Here is an 18,319-nt window from a genome sequence, read left to right on the forward strand (position 1 = left end):
TAAAGAAAAAGCATTTTTATCACCTTGTTTTAAAAAAAGTTCACAATAATCCTTTTTCGTTTTACTTTTTGTCATCATTTCACAAACTTATACATTAATCAAAAAATAAAAATAATTTTCGTTTTGTTTTCTTTTTTTTACATGTTTTACATTTTACAAATGTTTTTGGATTTAAAATTGTTTCTTGTTTTGTTTTTTCTTCTTTTTTTTTGTTGGGAATCACAATAAAAAATTATGTTTTGTCGCTGAGCTGAATGCACTTTTAAGATCGAAATAGATTGTCAAATAATTACTCTTTTAAGTTATAGGTATGTTTAGTTGCAGTTGAAGACATTTTTACAAAATAATAACAAATTTCCAGTTTGGGTATTTCGCGTTTGTTGTACATTTACTGATGAAAAGGCTCACATTAATATTTTTAATCTCATAAACAACAAAATGTTTCCCCTTCTTTTGGTAAATGTTGAACATTAACAAAACCAAACTTAATTATTTCTTACTTAATTACTAACCATGGAAATAATAAGCGAAATTAATTTAACTTGGAAATCTTGTTCTTTTTTTTTATTTTTTTATTTAAATTGGAAATTGTCACTATTTCGAATTAGTTAATTTTCTAATTTATTGTTTAAATGCGGTCTTTGTTTAGGAATTAAGGATATTTTGCTTTAAAAATTTAATTTGTCCCTTTTTTGTTTTTTATATAAAAAAAATCTACATTTTACGTAAAAAATATTTGTTTTAGTCTACCACTTCTTTTTGTGTTCATCCATTGAAACACCACCGGGTCCTAGTGACACGATCATTAATAGTCCACCGATGACTGAGAGTGTCTATAGGAATATGAAACATAAAAATTTAAATGTTATCAACAAAAATTGTTTTACAAAATGCTTACCTGGAAGAAGTCGTATTTAAGAAAATCTCTCAAAGGCTTATACGCGGGAATGCTCCACCACGCGTTGTGATACAAATTCAAAATAGTGAGAAGTGCTACAAGAATAAGTGCAGACAATTTTGTTTTGTATCCAATGGTGACTAAAACCATCAGAATTGAGCCAATAATATCTTGGACGATCTAAGAAATAAACAAAAACAGATTAGAGAGATATAGAAGCTTTGGAAAAGATAAGAAAATGTTTCTTTAATTTACCTGTAAGAAACTAAACTCAAAACGAATAAGTGTAATGAACATGAAAGCAAGGAGAATACGTCCAGCAAGTTGCATAACATTCTTTGGTTTATTTTCACCCAAAGATGGTACACCAGCAAATAAACTACGTCCTTCTACTCTTGATTCGGCCAAAACAAGTAACAAAGCTCCAATCAAAGCCAAATTACGTAACAAGAATTGAGGATCCCATAAGATCGAATAAGCGATTGTCTATAAGAATTTAAAAAGAAATATTATATTTGTATGTGTTTATTTTATGAAGATTTTAAAATTAAAAACTAACCTGCAGAACAACAATTGAGAAAAGTACTCCAGTAGCAATTTCAACTTTAAATCTAGCGAGAACCATTCCACAGCCTCCAAGTTGTCCAATTAAATTAACTAAGACAAAAACTGTTGCAAGGAAATTACCGCAACCCCAGCTCATGTTCATGTATTCGCGTTGTTCGTTCCATTGGAACCACATTCGAAGACCATCTTCAAAGAATGTTGCTATAAGGCAAAGTCTGGCTACTGTTGGCAGGATGTTCTTTCCTTTACGTATAACCTAGAAAAATATAAAAAAAAAAAAATGTGTTAGTTCCTGTAAAACTGAAAAATTAAGTGCTTAAGTCTTTTAGAAAATCAATTTCTGATATCAATAAATTAGAAACTTCAAGGAACATAATATTTACATATTGTCAAAGAGGGACTCTCATTAGAAAAACTACTGTGATAGCTGTAGGTTTTTTTTCGCAAACACTTAATCTCGCCAAATCTTTCAGACTTCCCGATCAGAGCAACGTATTTCATACCGAGGTGTTGGCAGCAGGCTGATACCAAACAGCATTAAAATCGATTTCTATCACAACTAAATTACTGTCGCCGAGAAATATATTAGTGATGTGCCTGGAAACAAAAAAGCTGATGAGCTGGCGAGAAATGTTCAACACTGGACAAATCCTGCATGGACTCAGTTATAAGCAGCCTATCTTGTAAATTAAAACAAATCATTGATACGAAAAACTCTAAAGCTAGGCGCGCACATGCAACTTTTAGTTTCGAAACTGTTTGGTTTCTAAACTGAGCACATTAGACTTATATTAGAGTCCGCGCACATGAAGAAACCATTCTGTCGCCCATTCGAGCAGCTTTTTAGTTTTTGTTTTGACACAAATTAGACGATCACCTCGAACCGATTCCTTAGTTCGTGTCACAGGGAATTTTAGGTAACTATGGGGACATTCAACTTAATCGTTGAATAATTTTCTGCAATTGCAAGAGAGAAAAAAATGTAGTCAAGGTAAATAAATGTTTCCCGTGTATATTGGTTTATTTCATTGATTACTATCGGAGTTGCTTATGTACGCGATGTTTAGGTAGCTAACGATGGAACTGTTTGGTTTTGAAAAATTTGCATGTGCGCGCCTAGCCTAAGAAACCAATGAAAGATGGAAAAGTCTTGATACATACTTAACGCCACGATTTTATGGGACAAATTTAACGAAACAAGATCACGTTCGCTTGTGAACAAAATAACAGGTCACAACTTCAAAATGCGACTTGGTGCCGATGACATATTTGCCTTGTATAGGTTGTAGAGATGAGGAAGAGCTTAAAGACACTGCCCACTTTTTATGCCTATACTTAGCTTTATGCCATACGAGATATAAACTCTTAAGTAGATACTTCTTTAACAATCTTAAACAACTTCTGGAAACTGTCTTTTAGGCTTTATTAAAGTCTCTAAGTGGCTAGAAAATAACAACCCATTGAAAAGATAATTTGAAAAATTATACACTTTTAGGAAAGTTAAAATACTTCAGGGTATTACAAGGGATCTACATTGATCTAAGTGTAGCGATAACCAAATCAATCTAAGCTCTTTTACCACCTTAGAAACAAAACTAGAAAGAACATCTTAGTTCTTGTTTTGAAGAAATATTTCGCACTTCTACATCTTCTCAAGACCTTTATCTCCAGAAATATTTCAATACCAAAAACTAAGATATTGCAGATTGTAGAATAAGAATATAAAGTTATCATTTAAGAAGATTGGTCATTGGTTATAGAAAACACTTTACTTCAGTAGGTACTTTATATCGGTAATTGAATAAGCCGAGTTCTAGTAATTTTCGACTACTTATCTACCGAAGTATTACTTTCAAATAATTGGCAAGTATTAATCACTATCAGCATTCTCTTTTGATAAAATACATACTAAATTTTTTTGCCGTGTATTTGAAGTACTGGACACGTACTTAAAGTGTTGTTCAAGTATTTGAAGTGCTGGGGTGTCATTCCGTAATTTCCGAAACGATAATCGTCAAAACGATTATCATTAACGATATCGTCAATAATTTGCTTCACGTAACTTTATCACTATCGCCTCGTTCAATCGTTTTCAGTATAAGTTCGTTGAGTATATTCCAAATGTCAAAATGAACTCAACGAAAGATAATGCTTGTTCAGTAACTTGAAAATGTTATTAAACTTGGTTTTTCTCTATGGGAAATTTTGAAAATTTGCAAAAAACGTATTGCTAATAAACATACCAATTATATTGTGATGTTTGTTGTTATTGTCACTTATTGTGTTTTCATTTGTTGTCGCCGAAGATAAAACAATAATATGAAAATGTTTGTTCAATGTCTTATATTTTTGTAAATCAGCTGCAGTAATAAACCCAATTTGGTCAAAGGGAAGGAAGTGAAGACTTCATTTTATCCACAGGTAACATAACTTGGCTTCAAAAATATTTAATGTTTCGTGTTTTGTGCAAGAGCGATACAAAAATCGTTGCCTGTCGAATATACCAATGTTCCTACGCCCCAAAGTTTCAATAGTTACAACAAATTTTATTATTGAATGTATATATGTACATTATGTATGTACAACGACAACCGTCTGGCAAATTTATTGTTTATAATATCATTATAAAATCCTCTTTTGCAATTCCAAAACTAAAAGTGTTTTATTTATTTAACAACAATTAAGAGAGATTACTAATGTTTTGTATATAAAAAAATGCGTAACCGAATTCATTGTATTTTTTTGAGTTTTTATTTTCATTTTGTAACAAAACTAAACTACACCGAAACTTTTTTGCTTCAATTTGCTTAGTTGTCAATGGAAATTAATAGCAGACGTTACCTACTTAGCTATCGTGCAAACGCTATCGTTTGGACGATATCACTTTGACGATTATCGTCTTACGTGAAGTGAGACTATCGTCGAAACGATATCGTCGAACGATTATCGTTTTACGGAATGACCCTCCTGCTCAAGTACTCAAGTGCGAGTACTTATTACGTGTCAGAAAAATGGGAAAATTCGAAAGTATGTATGAAACTTTGCGTGTATTTTTTTCCGGAATGACTTTCTGAATTGGAAAAGAGTTGAAAACTCGTAAAGTTCTAAATAAAAACGAAGTTAATAAATAACTATACAAGGTCCGGCAAAAAGATCTTCCAAAATTTTAAAAGGCCAATGACAAATAAATAAACAATTTAACAGAAAAATGTTATTGAATTTTTTAAATTAAATACTATGCCATTTTACATTAAATAAAATAATTACGTAGTTTTAAACATTATATCTGTTAAAAATTGTCCTCTATTATTAAGTTTTCCATAGTCGAGTCATTTGTGATGTAATGGCTGCCACTTCCTCCTTAAGTGATTAAAAAGATGTTGGAATTTGAGTGTAGACTTGGGCCGTTAAATGTCCCCAAAGAAAAAATCACAAGGGGATAAATCGGGGGACCTTGGTGGCCAAGTAATGTCTCCTCGTAAAAAAAAGATGCCCTGGAAACATCTCTCTCAAAACGGTTAGTGAACGCCGTGAAGTGTGTACTGTGGCTCCATCTTGTTGAAACCAGGGGGGTCATTCCGTAAAACGATAATCGTTCGACGATATCGTTTCGACGATAGTCTCACTTCACGTAAGACGATAATCGTCAAAGTGATATCGTCCAAACGATAGCGTTTGCACGATAGCTAAGTAGGTATCGTCTGCTATTAATTTCCATGGACAACTAAGCAAATTGAAGCAAAAAAGTTTCGGTGTAGTTTAGTTTTGTTACAAAATGAAAATAAAAACTCAAAAAAATATAATGAATTCGGTTACGCATTTTTTATATACAAAACATTAGTAATCTCTCTTAATTGTTGTTAAATAAATAAAACACTTTATATTGATATTATAAACAATAAATTTACCAGACGGTTGTCGTTCTGCATACATAATGTACATATATACATTCAATATTCAAATTTGTTGTAACTATTGAAACTTTGGGGCGTAGGAACATTGGTATATTCGACAGGCAACAATTTTTGTATCGCTCTTGCACAAAGCACTAATCCAAATTAGTTTTGGAAACATTACATATTTTTGAAGCCAAGTTATGTTCCCTGTGGATAAAATGAAGTCTTCACTTCCTTCCCTTTGATCAAATTGGGTTTATTATTGCAGCTGATTTACAAAAATATAAAACATTGAACAAACATTTCCACATTATTGTTTTGTCTTCGGCAGCAACAAATGAAAACACAAAAAGTGACAATAACAACAAACATCACAAAATAATTGGTATGTTTATTAACAATACGTTTTTTGCAAATTTTCAAAATTTCCCATAGAGAAAAACCAAGTTTAATAACATTTTCAAGCTATTGAACAAGCATTATCTTTCGTTGAGTTCATTTTGACATTTGGAATATACTCAACGAACTTATACTGAAAACGATTGAACGAGACGATAGTGATAAAGTTACGTGAACCAAATTATTGACGATATCGTTAATGATAATCGTTTTGACGATTATCGTTTCGGAAATTACGGAATGACACCCCAGACTTCTTTGTGGTTCCTAGTGAACTGATTTAAGTTTGGTTGGAGGAAGGTCTCAATCATGTGACAGTATCGATCCGCATTAACTGTAATTTTGTGCCCATTTTCTTCGAAAAAATATGGACATAACACACCAAATTCTACAAAAGCACATCAAACTGTCATATAAGGGTTGTGAAGTGGCGTTGTCGCGGTTAAAGGTTGGCCAGACGAATTTCTATTTAGCGAAGAACCCGTTGCTTTAAAGTTTGATAACCAAACTTGAAATATTTTTCTATCCGAAACAGGATCGTGTCGTCCGAGTTGAAATCGAATGCGAAATGCTCGTTGAGTAGTAATCGCAGAACCACCATTACGGATATATTCCTCTACGACAAATACGCGATGCTCACCGTGCCACGCCATTATGATTACTAAAAACGGCACGTAGACCTCTATCTATCTATACCCGGAATACCATTTTATCTATGAATAGCTTTAAACATAAACGTCTGAAAATACGGGAGGTTTTTTGCCGGACCCTGTATTAATAATTTTATACAACGTAAAAGTGGGACATTTTTGGTTCGAGGGAAAAACCTACCAAAAATATTCAAGAGATCCTAGACTGCTCAGCAAAAATGGTCCGTAACGCCTTAAAATTTCAGAATAAACCGAAAACGCGAGGCCGAAAAAGATGACTACTGAAAGAAGTGACAGAAAACTTGTTCAGTTAGCAAAACAGAACCCTTCCATAGGCTCTAGGAAAATAAGAAATGGACTTCAACTGTCTGTTAGCGCTGCGAAGTTACGAGCCCGAAGTCCACGCAAGTACCATTCTTGACGAAAAGGCATGTGGCAAAGAGTATGGAGTTTGCCAAATTGCATAGAGAATGAGCAAAAGAGAAATAGAGCAATGTTTTGTGGAGCGATGAAAGCAAAGTCGTACTTTTTGGTTCCAAGGGTCGTCGAGAATATGTGAGAAGACCCCGAAATGCAGCAAACGATTCACGGTACACTATAAAAACAGAGAAAATTATGATATGGGATTGTTTCTCATACTACGGGGTCGAGCCTATTTATCCCATCGGGGGTATAGTTGATGCAACCGAGTATGTGAAAATTATCGAGGAGGTTGTGTAACCCTATGCCGAAGAGGAAATGTCGTTGGTTTGGGTATACCAACAAGACTATGACCCAAAGCATACGTCAAAAATGCGAAATCATGGTTTGCGCAGAAGAAGTTACCCGTTATGAAGTGGCTCGCTCAATCCCCCGACCTTAACCCCTTCGAAAATTTGTGGAGGGATGTTAAGAACGCAGTTCAGATAGCACAACCCAACAATTCGAAAGAATTGTGGGAAGCAGTGTTATGTGACAGGTTTTAGTGGACTCGCTGCCACGTAGAAACGAAGCAGTCATAAAAAACAATGGTTATGCAACAAAGTACTAATTGTAAGCTAACATTATTTGTATACTTTCATATAACTTATTACAGTTCTTCTTACTTCTTACGTAATAGATCCAGTTCTTTGTCATGCACTGCTATTTTTATGAACAGCCATATATTTAAAAAACTGTTTTTACTGTGACAAAGGTAACGGTACAAAATCGATTATACATATTTTCTTTTATTATGAATAAAATATTTTAGCTTGTTATTAGAAGTTTAATGAAATATATTATAACACTGATATTGAAGGCCTTTTTGTTTTATTTGGAGAGCACTGCTATTTTTTGAGCACAACTGTAGGTAACAAAACATTTTAAAATCTTAGCTTTAAAACAAAACTATTAAAGACTTAATACATGTAAGGACATAACTAATATTTTGTTTGTATATATAACAAGCAAACAGAAAAATCAGGAGTTATTGAATTCTCAAAAAAAAAAAACATAATAAAATGTTTTGATTTAGACAAAATAAGATACAGACATATGTTAACCAAACAAGATTGTTTAACTGATAAGAATAATGGTTGTTGTTTTCTTTTTCTGGAAGTAGACCACAAAAATGTAGATATACATAGGTAATGAAATAAGCAACCATAAAATAACATAATTGTATGCATTACCATTTGAAAAGTGAGCACTACCATATCTATATCACACGAAGCCAACTGTACAAAAAAACTTTGTTTCACCTTGGATGCTGAATCTGTTACCAATTTAAAAGTATTGTTTAAAACCTAGAAGGTCGTTTGTTACAATAAAAAAAACATAATTTACGATATTTTCTGCAGAAACAAGAATCTAGACTCTTTTATTTGCATAAAAATAAGTCTGTACAAGTTTGAAGTGTTCTACTTATTTTTTGTTTATGGTTTAAATCATAATTCTTCTTCTTAACCTAGCTTAAGACGTTAAAAAGTAGCACTCTAATATTGCAATTATAATTTTAAACTTATAAATAAAACAAAGACTCAAACATTAGCAACATAAACAAATTGGACACAAGACCTTGAGCTACATATGTACATATATATGACCTTGATTCATTTTTACATAATATATTTACTAATTGGAAACTATTTATATGACATTTTTGCTCTAATTTCTGATTCTGAACATTATCAAAATGATGCAATGCTTATTTTAGCACCATTGAGACATTAGTTCGACAAAGAAAGAAGAAATATTAGCCAAATCTTCAAGCCAGGTCAAGAGTTTTTTGAAGTATTTTTATGCTATTTTCATAAAATTGAAATACAGATATGGCCAAAATAATAAAAGCACTTGTACTCGCTTCTTATAGGGCCCATACACTACACAAACTGTTTAAGCAAACGAATGTATTTTGTTGTTATAAAAATGTTTGTGCAAACTGTTTGAGCAGTGTATAGCGATGATGCGTGTTTGCGCAAGCGGTTTGAACAAAATCAAACAATTTTGAATTTTCCGTGCCTGCAGAAACATGTTTGTGTGGTGTGTATTGAATTTTGCTCAAACCGATGCCAATTTTCGTAGAATTAAAATGAATAAACAAAAGGAACAATTTTTTTTAATAGCCAAGGCAATAATCAAAGCTGCACATGCTAAATCACTCATTGCTCCGTGTCCGTATGTAAGTCTGATTAAGATGAAAAACGTCACGCAACTAATATCTCTCTAGTGTGTTGCGAAACTATGTTTGTTCAAAAACACGTTTGAACAAACGTGTTTGCGTAGCGTATTTATGCCATAAATACTGTTACATATATTTGTTTTGAAAATAAAGAAGACAAATATCAAATATGTATAAAATGACTTGCTACTCAAAGTGGCCATCCTTAGCCTTAACACAGGCCTTGAGTCGCTTCGGCCAATCGTCTATGGCAGCACGCATCTTTTCCTCAGGAAAATTCCCCACTGCTCAAACAAGACTTGATTTCAGAGTTTTCAAATTCGGATGTCCTCTGTGGCGAGCCATCAGCTCTAGCTCTGTCCAAAAAGAATAATCCAGAGAATTGAGATCGGGAATGCCTGAGGGCCAATCTGATGCCTTGATGAACTCAGGAACATTCTTTTCCAGCCACAACTGGGTCGATTTGGCTTTGTGGGTTGGAGCTGAGTCCTGCTGGAGCAGCCAATGCTTTTTATTGAATAGAGTATTGTTAAGTGTTTTCACCACTTTCTCTAAAACGTCTTCTTGGTAGTTTTTTTGCTTTTGTTTTTACACCTTGTTCACAAAAATGCAACTTTGTGGTGCCTTTGTAGCTCACTCCCCACCAAACCATGACCGAACTGGGATGATGGCCCCTTTCGACTCTACCAATTTTATCTTTTGCCTCCTGTGAACTCCGAGCATAGACCTTGTCATTTTGGCGATTGTATTTTTCTTCAATGGTGAAAAGTTTCTCATCCGAAAAATTGATTTTACGATACCTTCCATCGCCGTAACGTCTGAGCAATGCTTTTGCTTTTTTCAGCCTAATTTTTTTCAAGGCATTGTTTAATCTCTGCCCAGTCACTCGGTGGTAGGCACCCATCACAAGGTCATTTTTAATTACGAAGGGGATTTCGGCGAATTCGAGTTGCCACTGTGCGAACAGCATTTTTTGTCCTCAAACTTCGTGGACGACCGGGCCGAAGCTTATCTTTTACGCTTAAGGTATCCATAAAACGTTTAATTGTACGCCACACAAACATTCGATTGATACCGAGGTTTTTTAACAACTTGCAAATAAAAGAATTGGATTTTCCAGCTTTATGCAGCGCAACAACTGAAATTCTTTTTTTTTCACTTGTAAAGTAGAACTAGGATTATACTTTATTTTAAACCTATATAAAAGTAGTTATTAAAAACAATTAATGTGACTTGTTGTATGCAGCTGAATGTCAAATTATACAAGTACAAATAGTTGTAACAGTATTTATGGCACGACTCCGTATGCTTGTATTTATAATATTTATCGAAAACATGTATAAAAAATAAAATACAATCAGATTGGATAAGATTTTTAAACAGATGTTTTGGACCAATCACTGGACTCTTATTCCATTTGGCTCCATTTTTTTCTTGTTTGTTTCTTTGTGAAAGGCAGATTTCAAAAATCGGTGTCTTGGAAATAATATTGTTTTTTTTTTGACGTGCTGTAAAATCATTTTAAATGCTTTGTTCATTCTATGCAACTTACTCCTACTTCTCAGCTCTAAAGTATGCATATTATACCAGAGAAACAGATTGAAATAGCAACATCACCAGCAACAGCTGCGGCTATTGTTTTAGAACCAATGTATTTCAATCATAATCATTTAAGACAGATTAGAACAGCAACGACAACAAACCTAAAGTTGCTGTTGCTTTTTCTCTAGGATCTGCAGTGGCACCACACAACTCACTGTTGATTTTAACTAGTTGGCGGTGCAAACCTTATCGAAATTCTTCTTCTGGTAAGTTAAATGTATCAAAATGAAGAAAAGAGAAATCGACATCATTTATATACGTCAACAATTTCGGCTCTCAAAAACACAAAACAACTATTTGATGACTTTAAAAATCCTTTGTTTAAAACTAAATTTTTTAACCAGGAAACACCCAATAACTGTAGTTACCTACTAAAATTTTTCCAGGTAGTTCTGATTAATTTTATTCTATATGTCAAAATTGGAAGAATCCATTCCTTTGTGGGGTCAAATTTGAAACATTGAACTAAATGTTCAAGATACGAATATTATATTTCCAATATCAATTTCTTGCAAGTCACACTTCGAAGATGAATTTTATTCCTGATAAACTCAATTACCCAAGTATAGGGTGTCTATAATGTTTGGGATTGTAAATTTGTCACGAAAGAAATTGGGCAGGTTCAGATAACATTAGGGCCTTCATTTGCAGTCAACTGCATTCTCTGAATGTACATTTTGACCAAGGTAACTAGTTCGTTTTTCAACTGTCATAATCTTGAAACTTTACTTCACTAACTTCTACCTTCAGTTCATTGTACAAAAACTATCAAAAATATTATTTTCTACAAAACACTCCTCAGGGAAGCTACAATCCAACACGATTTGTATTTTATATTGTAAAGAAATATTACATATTTTTCTTCCTCTTTGACAAGGAACCCTTCTACACATAAAATTAAATGGAATTGTGCAGAAAATAAATAATTCATGGAGTAATAAAGTTCATTTTTCAGTTGAATTAAAAATCATCATCAATTGTCATTGTGACATAAGCTCACTTCACTTGATAGTTCTTGACTAACTTTCCAGTCAACTTTCTAACTGCCTTAACTGGAGGCAATTTTTTGGCACCTAGGCACTCAGATACTAGAAACTTGCCTTTGTTTCAAGTCCCTTATTTCGCCTGAACCTGCCCAATGCCTTTGTGGGGTCAATTTTGAAACATTGAACTAAATGTTAAAGATACGCATATTAAATTTTCAATATCAATTTATTGCAAGTTACACTTCGAAGGGTGTCTATAATATTTGGGATTATAAATTTACCACGAAAGAAATCCCTTCAACCAGAAATTCAATGCAGTTAAAGTCAAATTTCTATGGGAAACAATTCGAAGACCAAATTTATTTAAAGTAACATCAATTACCCGGATAAAAGGTATTCAAATTTTTTTTTTTTTAACACCCACTCAAGGGGATATTACTATCCTTATTATGCAGAGGCACATTTTGAGCACTAGGAAGAGGAGAGAGAAAGAGATGTCGGTGCACATTGGTTTTGAATTCCTTGACTAGGAAAGACAGAGTGTGGTAAGGCATTCCACATTCGCATAGTACGGCTAAGGAACGAATCTCTGTATTTGACAGTACGGCCCAAATTGGGCTCGAGGGTACACTAATGAGCATTCCTAGAAGCGGGAGTATTACGGTTGAACTGTTTAAAGGGAGAAATGCAACTGGCTATTTCACTAGAGCCTAAGCCGTTAAAATAACGGTCAGACAAAAGACCTTACAACGATGTTCAAGCGAAGTAAATGAACTTATGATGATATTATCATCTATCAATTTAAATGCGCTACGTTCAATACTATCCAAGAGGCTTAAGTACGTTGCAGGAGCACCAGCCCAGAGATGGGACTTGTACTCAAGCTTTGGACGTATGTAAGTCTTGTAGATAATAGCCAGATCAAAAGGGGTAAAATATTTCTTGCATTTTGGTGGTAACCCAAACACCTTGCGGCATTTTTGGCGACATCGCGTATGTTATCATTCCACAAGGGATGGTTGGTGACACACATACCGAGAATATCGAGGTGTTCAGTCTCATTGATGCAAGTGCCATCCATGGATAATGGGGGTATATCTCGCTTTAACGATACAAGACAGCATTGCCTTTACGAAGCATTAAATTCCACGCGGTTTTTTAATCCCATTGAATTTAATGAGCTTATCATATTTTGTCGTTGCAGTTCCACATCTGAAGAAGAGGAATGTGAGTCTGAAAACGAATATGAAAAGCTAAGAGTACTATCGCGAAACAATGTATTGGATTAGATGTGGCAGATAAGAGATCATTAATAAAAATTAGAAAGAGTGTTGGAGATAGAACAGAGCCCTGGGGCACACCAGCATTTATTTTGGTTTTCAGACTTGAATCCATCCAACACTACTTGTATTGAACGATCCGAAAGGTAATTACTAATCCAATGAAGCAGGGATTCATGCAAACCGAAAGCACGCATTTTCGATAAGAGAGCCTGATGCCAAACCCTATCAAATGGTTTTCAAGTATTAAGTGCAATAATTTCACTTTCTCCAAAGCGATGTAAGTATTTGCTCCACTGTTCGGTGAAACGAACCATGAGATCACCAGTGGAACTATTTCTTGAGTTGAAAATTACTAAGTGTTTTCATGATCTTGGAAAGAACGGCCGTAATTGCAATCGGTCGGTAATTAGAGAGTGAAGAAGATTCGCCTTTTTTGGATGTAGGCTGGACAAATGCAGTTTTCCATCCTCTCGGAACGAGACCTGAGGAGTAGGACAGATGAAAAAGCTTACGCAGTGGTTTTGCCAGCGTTGAAGAACACCTCCTTAGAACAATAGCGGGGATACCATCCGGACCAGCGGATTTATGTGTGCTAAGATCTCTAAGGACTCTTGCTCACTGGCAGCGTAGAATTGGTGGCGAACTGCCTAGCAAAGAGATTAGCTTTCTCTAAAGAGCTAACAAAAGGAGTGTCATTGACAACGAGCGTAGGAACCGATGTAGAGGATAATTTCCTCATGTTTTTTACAAATGACCAAACATTTGTACTGCCTTTGGGACATTGCAGTATTTTTTGCCGAAATTTGTGTTCATGTAAAAATTTTGTCCGTCGAACATGGGCGTTGCAGGCATTCCTGGCTTTTTTGAACTTTTTCCGGCTTTTCACAGTACGGTTGGCTTTATAGCAACGGAAATTTACCTCTTTGACTCTAATAACCTCTTTACAGCTCTCATCAAACCATGCGTTTTCCTTGGGTCTGATACTTTTAACCCTGTTCGGTATAAAAGTTCTCATTCCCAGGAGAATTAAACTTGTTATCATATCAGCGCTGGCGTCAACGTCACCATCGAGGAAGCACAGTGACCAGATCTTGAATTAATTATTTAGACCGTCCCAGTTGGCTTTCTCGTATTGCCAAACGGTTCTCTTAGGAGCTCTTTTTTTAACTGAACAGTTTCTACAAAAATGTTTGCTTATATGTTAAATCAAAATCTCTTGTCTCTTGATGGTCTAATCAACAAATTAAAAAAATAAATTGCAATTGAACGTTCATTAATAAATTAAAAAGTAAAATTTGTCCCACAACACCCCCCCCCCCCCCCAAAGTCTAAAGGTCGTTTAAATAATATTTAAAAACTCTTTTATTGTATTCGACTCACGTATTAAACATTTTTGAATTAAAGTTTATCGGATCGTAATTATTGTAGTCACAACAATCAACTATAACTTATTTCGTAAGAATGTTCGTTTTGCTTTTAAAGAATGGGTACGTAGACATAATTAGAAAAATGATAAGGATTCGTTGAGTTTTGGTTGGTGGCTTCTCAGAGATTTCTTTTTAAAAAATCATTTAAGCGCCTCAAACAGAAAGTAGCTCATGAAATACCTATACCTGCTTTACGTTCAGTACATATACCTATTTACCTGCCTGAGAAGCCACATATTTCATATGCATACATAGATTAAACAATAAAAACTAGACAGTAATTATAATATAATTAAAGTCTGTGAAAATGAGATTTCCCATAACAGTGTTAATTGATCATCATCACTTTTGCTTTTGAGAGAAAGCGGAATGTAATGACAATGAAAAACATCCAACAAAAAAATAAAAAAAAAAACGGTAACTTGCTTTACTACTCGTGCTTCCCCACATGTTGCTCCAAAATTCAACAGCTGCTGCTAGGTATTTTAAATAACAACAACAATAGTGCAAAAAGTACAATGAAAAAATTCTAAAATTAAATAAAAAATCATAATTGAAAAGTACATATTAGGTGCGTTATCTCTCTATCTATCTCCATCCATCCATCCATCCATGTGGATAACTCGAAAGTTTAACCTACAGTAGATTCATTTTATTTACCAGTGACGTGGACGACTTGTCGCCAAGTGTGTTTAACATGTCTATGCAAATCCAATCGAACAAATTAAGCTGGTTATGCGACACAAATGGCAATCATAGTTTTATTTTGTTTGCACTTGATTAGGGGATAATTCTATTTTTTTTTAATTCCTAATACCTACGTGGTCTCGATAAAGTGATAAAGAAAGACCTAAGTATTTGTGGTGGCATGACAGAAAAAAACACCAAAGAGGAGAAGTAAAATTTTTGACGAAATCCCCAAAAATTAAAGCACCTATTAAGTAACAAAATCGTGTCGTTGTCATGTCTTGTGGCCAGCAAGTGAGCAAGCGATCGAACGGCGGCGTGTTGTTACAAAACTGGTTCCAATCCAATGCTTGATAATCTGAAATTCAACATTAAACTCGAATAATTTTCCTTTCTTTTGATGTAGGTAGGTATTTCGATATTGGGTCGAGCTCAAGAGCGAGCGAAAGTGGTCGCTGGTCATTTACAAATGTGGCTAAGAAAGGCGTTGGTATATGATTGGAATTCTTAAAAAAATATCACACAAATGAATGCATGTTTTTTTTTTGAAGAGCTCTTAAGATTATGATGGTAATATCTATGTAGGGTGGGGTTTGGGGTTGCGATTTGGATTGGGCTCAAGAGAATGCAGAGGACACTCTTGGAAATGTCCACATAATTTTTACTGTTAAATTCCAAGCGAGAGAACAATCACCTAAACAAACAACAGTTGCATTGTTTTAGTACAAAAGTTTTTCTTGGCTAGGAGAACAGAATGTTCAATTAAAAAAAAAGACAATCCAGGGTAGGAAACAAGACGAGCGGATAGAAACCAACAAAAATTAAAATTTTCATTTCTGAAATTCTACGTGAAATTCTTCGATGACGTTGACAATTTTATATTTCGTAGGCAACAACGAAATGTTAGTGGGGATGGAGATGTGTGCTGTGCTCTGCTCCAATCATACACCATCACGGCAGCAGCGAAAGAACGACAGGGCCAGGGGTCGAGTGGGTTGTTTTTAGCGTGTGGAATAAGCTTTTGGCAAAAGCGAATGTTGTTGACTTCTGATTTCTGACTTTTGAGCGTTTGCCCGGACTACGATTTCTTTTGCAGAGGTGACATCTTCACTTACCTGGTCGGCGACGTCCTCCGTTTTGGAAATATATTCATTTGGGATGTTCATGATTTAGCTGGTAGTTTTTTTTTATTGTAATTTGTAAAGTTTGGACTTTTCTTCAAGGAACACGCACACGCACTCTAACTTAGAGACACTCAATTACAAGTATAAGTTTTAATTTTAATTTTGTGTTTTGTAATAAAAATAAAACTAAAACAGAATTTTAATCAAGAATCAAGTTATCTACGCTCGAGTGAGCGATCGTTTTTACTTTACAGTGGCGAACAAGACGAACGAAAAGACGACGAGAGGAACGAAATACGAAAATGCCAACTTGTAGACCTCTCTAGCTAGACGACAACGACGATGGGCCAAAAATTTGAGGAGCTGTCATTTTGGTTTTTGCATATTTCAATGGGAGAGAAAGAGTTAAAGAGTGGGTGCAAAATGAAAGTTTCGATGATTTTTGGTAGATTTGATATAGAGTTGTTCTCTTTTGGCCAATGCGGCTTTTGTTGTTGTTTTTTGTTTTGTAATTCATGGAGTAGTGGAATGCGAAAATGTCAAGTGATGTGTAAGTTCCACATAATCCACACAAATTATGTACAGTACAAACTAAAGAAGTAAAGATTTTATCTGTTGAATTCTTTTTGTTTTTTTTTTTGTTTAAAGAAAAACTTGAACTTTAATTAGGACACAACAACAGTTTTGACAATTTTTGATTGACATATGAAATTTCTTGATTGAAATCCAGCCTACAAATTCTATTGTTCTGACAGATATGTTCTTTTTTTCCGCAATAAAAAAAATATTTGAATACCTAATGTCATATTATGCACTCAATACACGATTCAATTTTATTTTCAATTTAGTTGTCAACTAAATTGATGCTTCGCCACACACTACATAAACGTTGTTGAAAGACTTCTGCTTCAACTGTCAAAACATCATTTTTTTCTCGTTAAAAAATTTCACAAAACCACACCGAAACCAGAGAGACGAGACATCAGACATGACCACAGAGATAATTCTATTGAGTTTATTCACGTCTCTGTTTTTTTATCTCATTTAATTTCTTGCTAAGAAAGAGATGGAATGCGTTTGGTTTGACAGTAAATCAAATGACTTGCCTACACACACCTCAACTAAGTTGAAAACATTCACATCAACTTGAACAAATTCAAAATCTTTTGATTTTCTTCCAACTCAATCGTCAACCTTCAAAAAAATCAAATTCAAGCCCACACACGAGTTGATTTGATGAAATTGACATTAAATTGAAAGACAAATTGAACTGTGTATGGAGTGCTTTAATTTAACAAAAAAGAAACAGAATAAAATATTTTCTGGATTGATGTATAAAAGTGGATTTACAGAATGAGGCAGATATTTATGTCAAACCCTGGAAGTGGGAGAGAATAGACCAGTAGTAATTCTGTTTACTTACTGTTAAACACTATTTCTTTTTGACAGCACAGTGCTGCTGCAAGCCTTAACTTAAGTGTAATGAAAGAAATAAAAACACTTTACAAAAGCTTTATAAATATTTTTGGACAGCAAAAAAAAAGAAAAAAGTACACCATAATTTGATATACAGTGTTTTTTTATAGTCTCAAAATGATGGTGTTTATATTTCCTAAAAAATAAAAAAATAAAAATAAAAATGCATTACAATTCGAAAAATTATCTCACTGATGTAAGAAAAATATTTCAATTAGTTGCATAAACTTAACAATTAAAAGGAAATTTATATGACATTTTTAAAAATAAGTGTATTAAAACGAACAAAATGTAACATTGATGAAGACAAAATGTTATATAAAGATTAACGTGTTTTTCTTCACTATAATCTTGACTTCTGAATTATTTCATATAAAATCAAATGCAGATAAATGTAAATCAATCATAACTCGCAATCCCAGAATGAGTTGTCATTCAGATCTTTGACATTTATTTTATGACACAAATTTCAAAATGTACGTCTTATTCCTTCCGTGGATTACTCAATGGATTCTATAATCGATGCAATTCATTAAGAACAGCCTATTCCTGACTAAATTAAAAAAAAAATCTTTTACTAAATGTTTGGCTAAGATTTAAGAAAAGTGTTAGTGAAATTTTAGTGCTTTTTCACCCTAAGTATACCAACAATCTACATTCGTTTCCAACTTTAACCCTTACTG

The 18,319-nt window shown here is 33.9% G+C and overlaps 1 protein-coding gene across 1 annotated transcript; it reads right to left on the reverse strand.

Annotated features, from left to right (window-relative positions):
• LOC129946660 (surfeit locus protein 4 homolog) lies at positions 1–16,496 on the reverse strand. The gene is made up of 5 exons (XM_056056916.1): positions 16,152–16,496; positions 1,458–1,721; positions 1,154–1,384; positions 899–1,078; positions 1–833 (listed from the first exon to the last, which is right to left on the reverse strand). Exons 1-5 carry the CDS (start codon positions 16,200–16,202, stop codon positions 747–749), a joined length of 813 nt encoding a protein of 270 aa, XP_055912891.1. The 5' UTR covers positions 16,203–16,496; the 3' UTR covers positions 1–746.
• Positions 16,497–18,319: the final 1,823 nt, after the last annotated feature.

This window comes from Eupeodes corollae, chromosome 2, assembly GCF_945859685.1.
Source record: "Eupeodes corollae chromosome 2, idEupCoro1.1, whole genome shotgun sequence".
In the NCBI taxonomy this organism is placed as follows: Eukaryota; Metazoa; Arthropoda; class Insecta; order Diptera; family Syrphidae; genus Eupeodes; species Eupeodes corollae.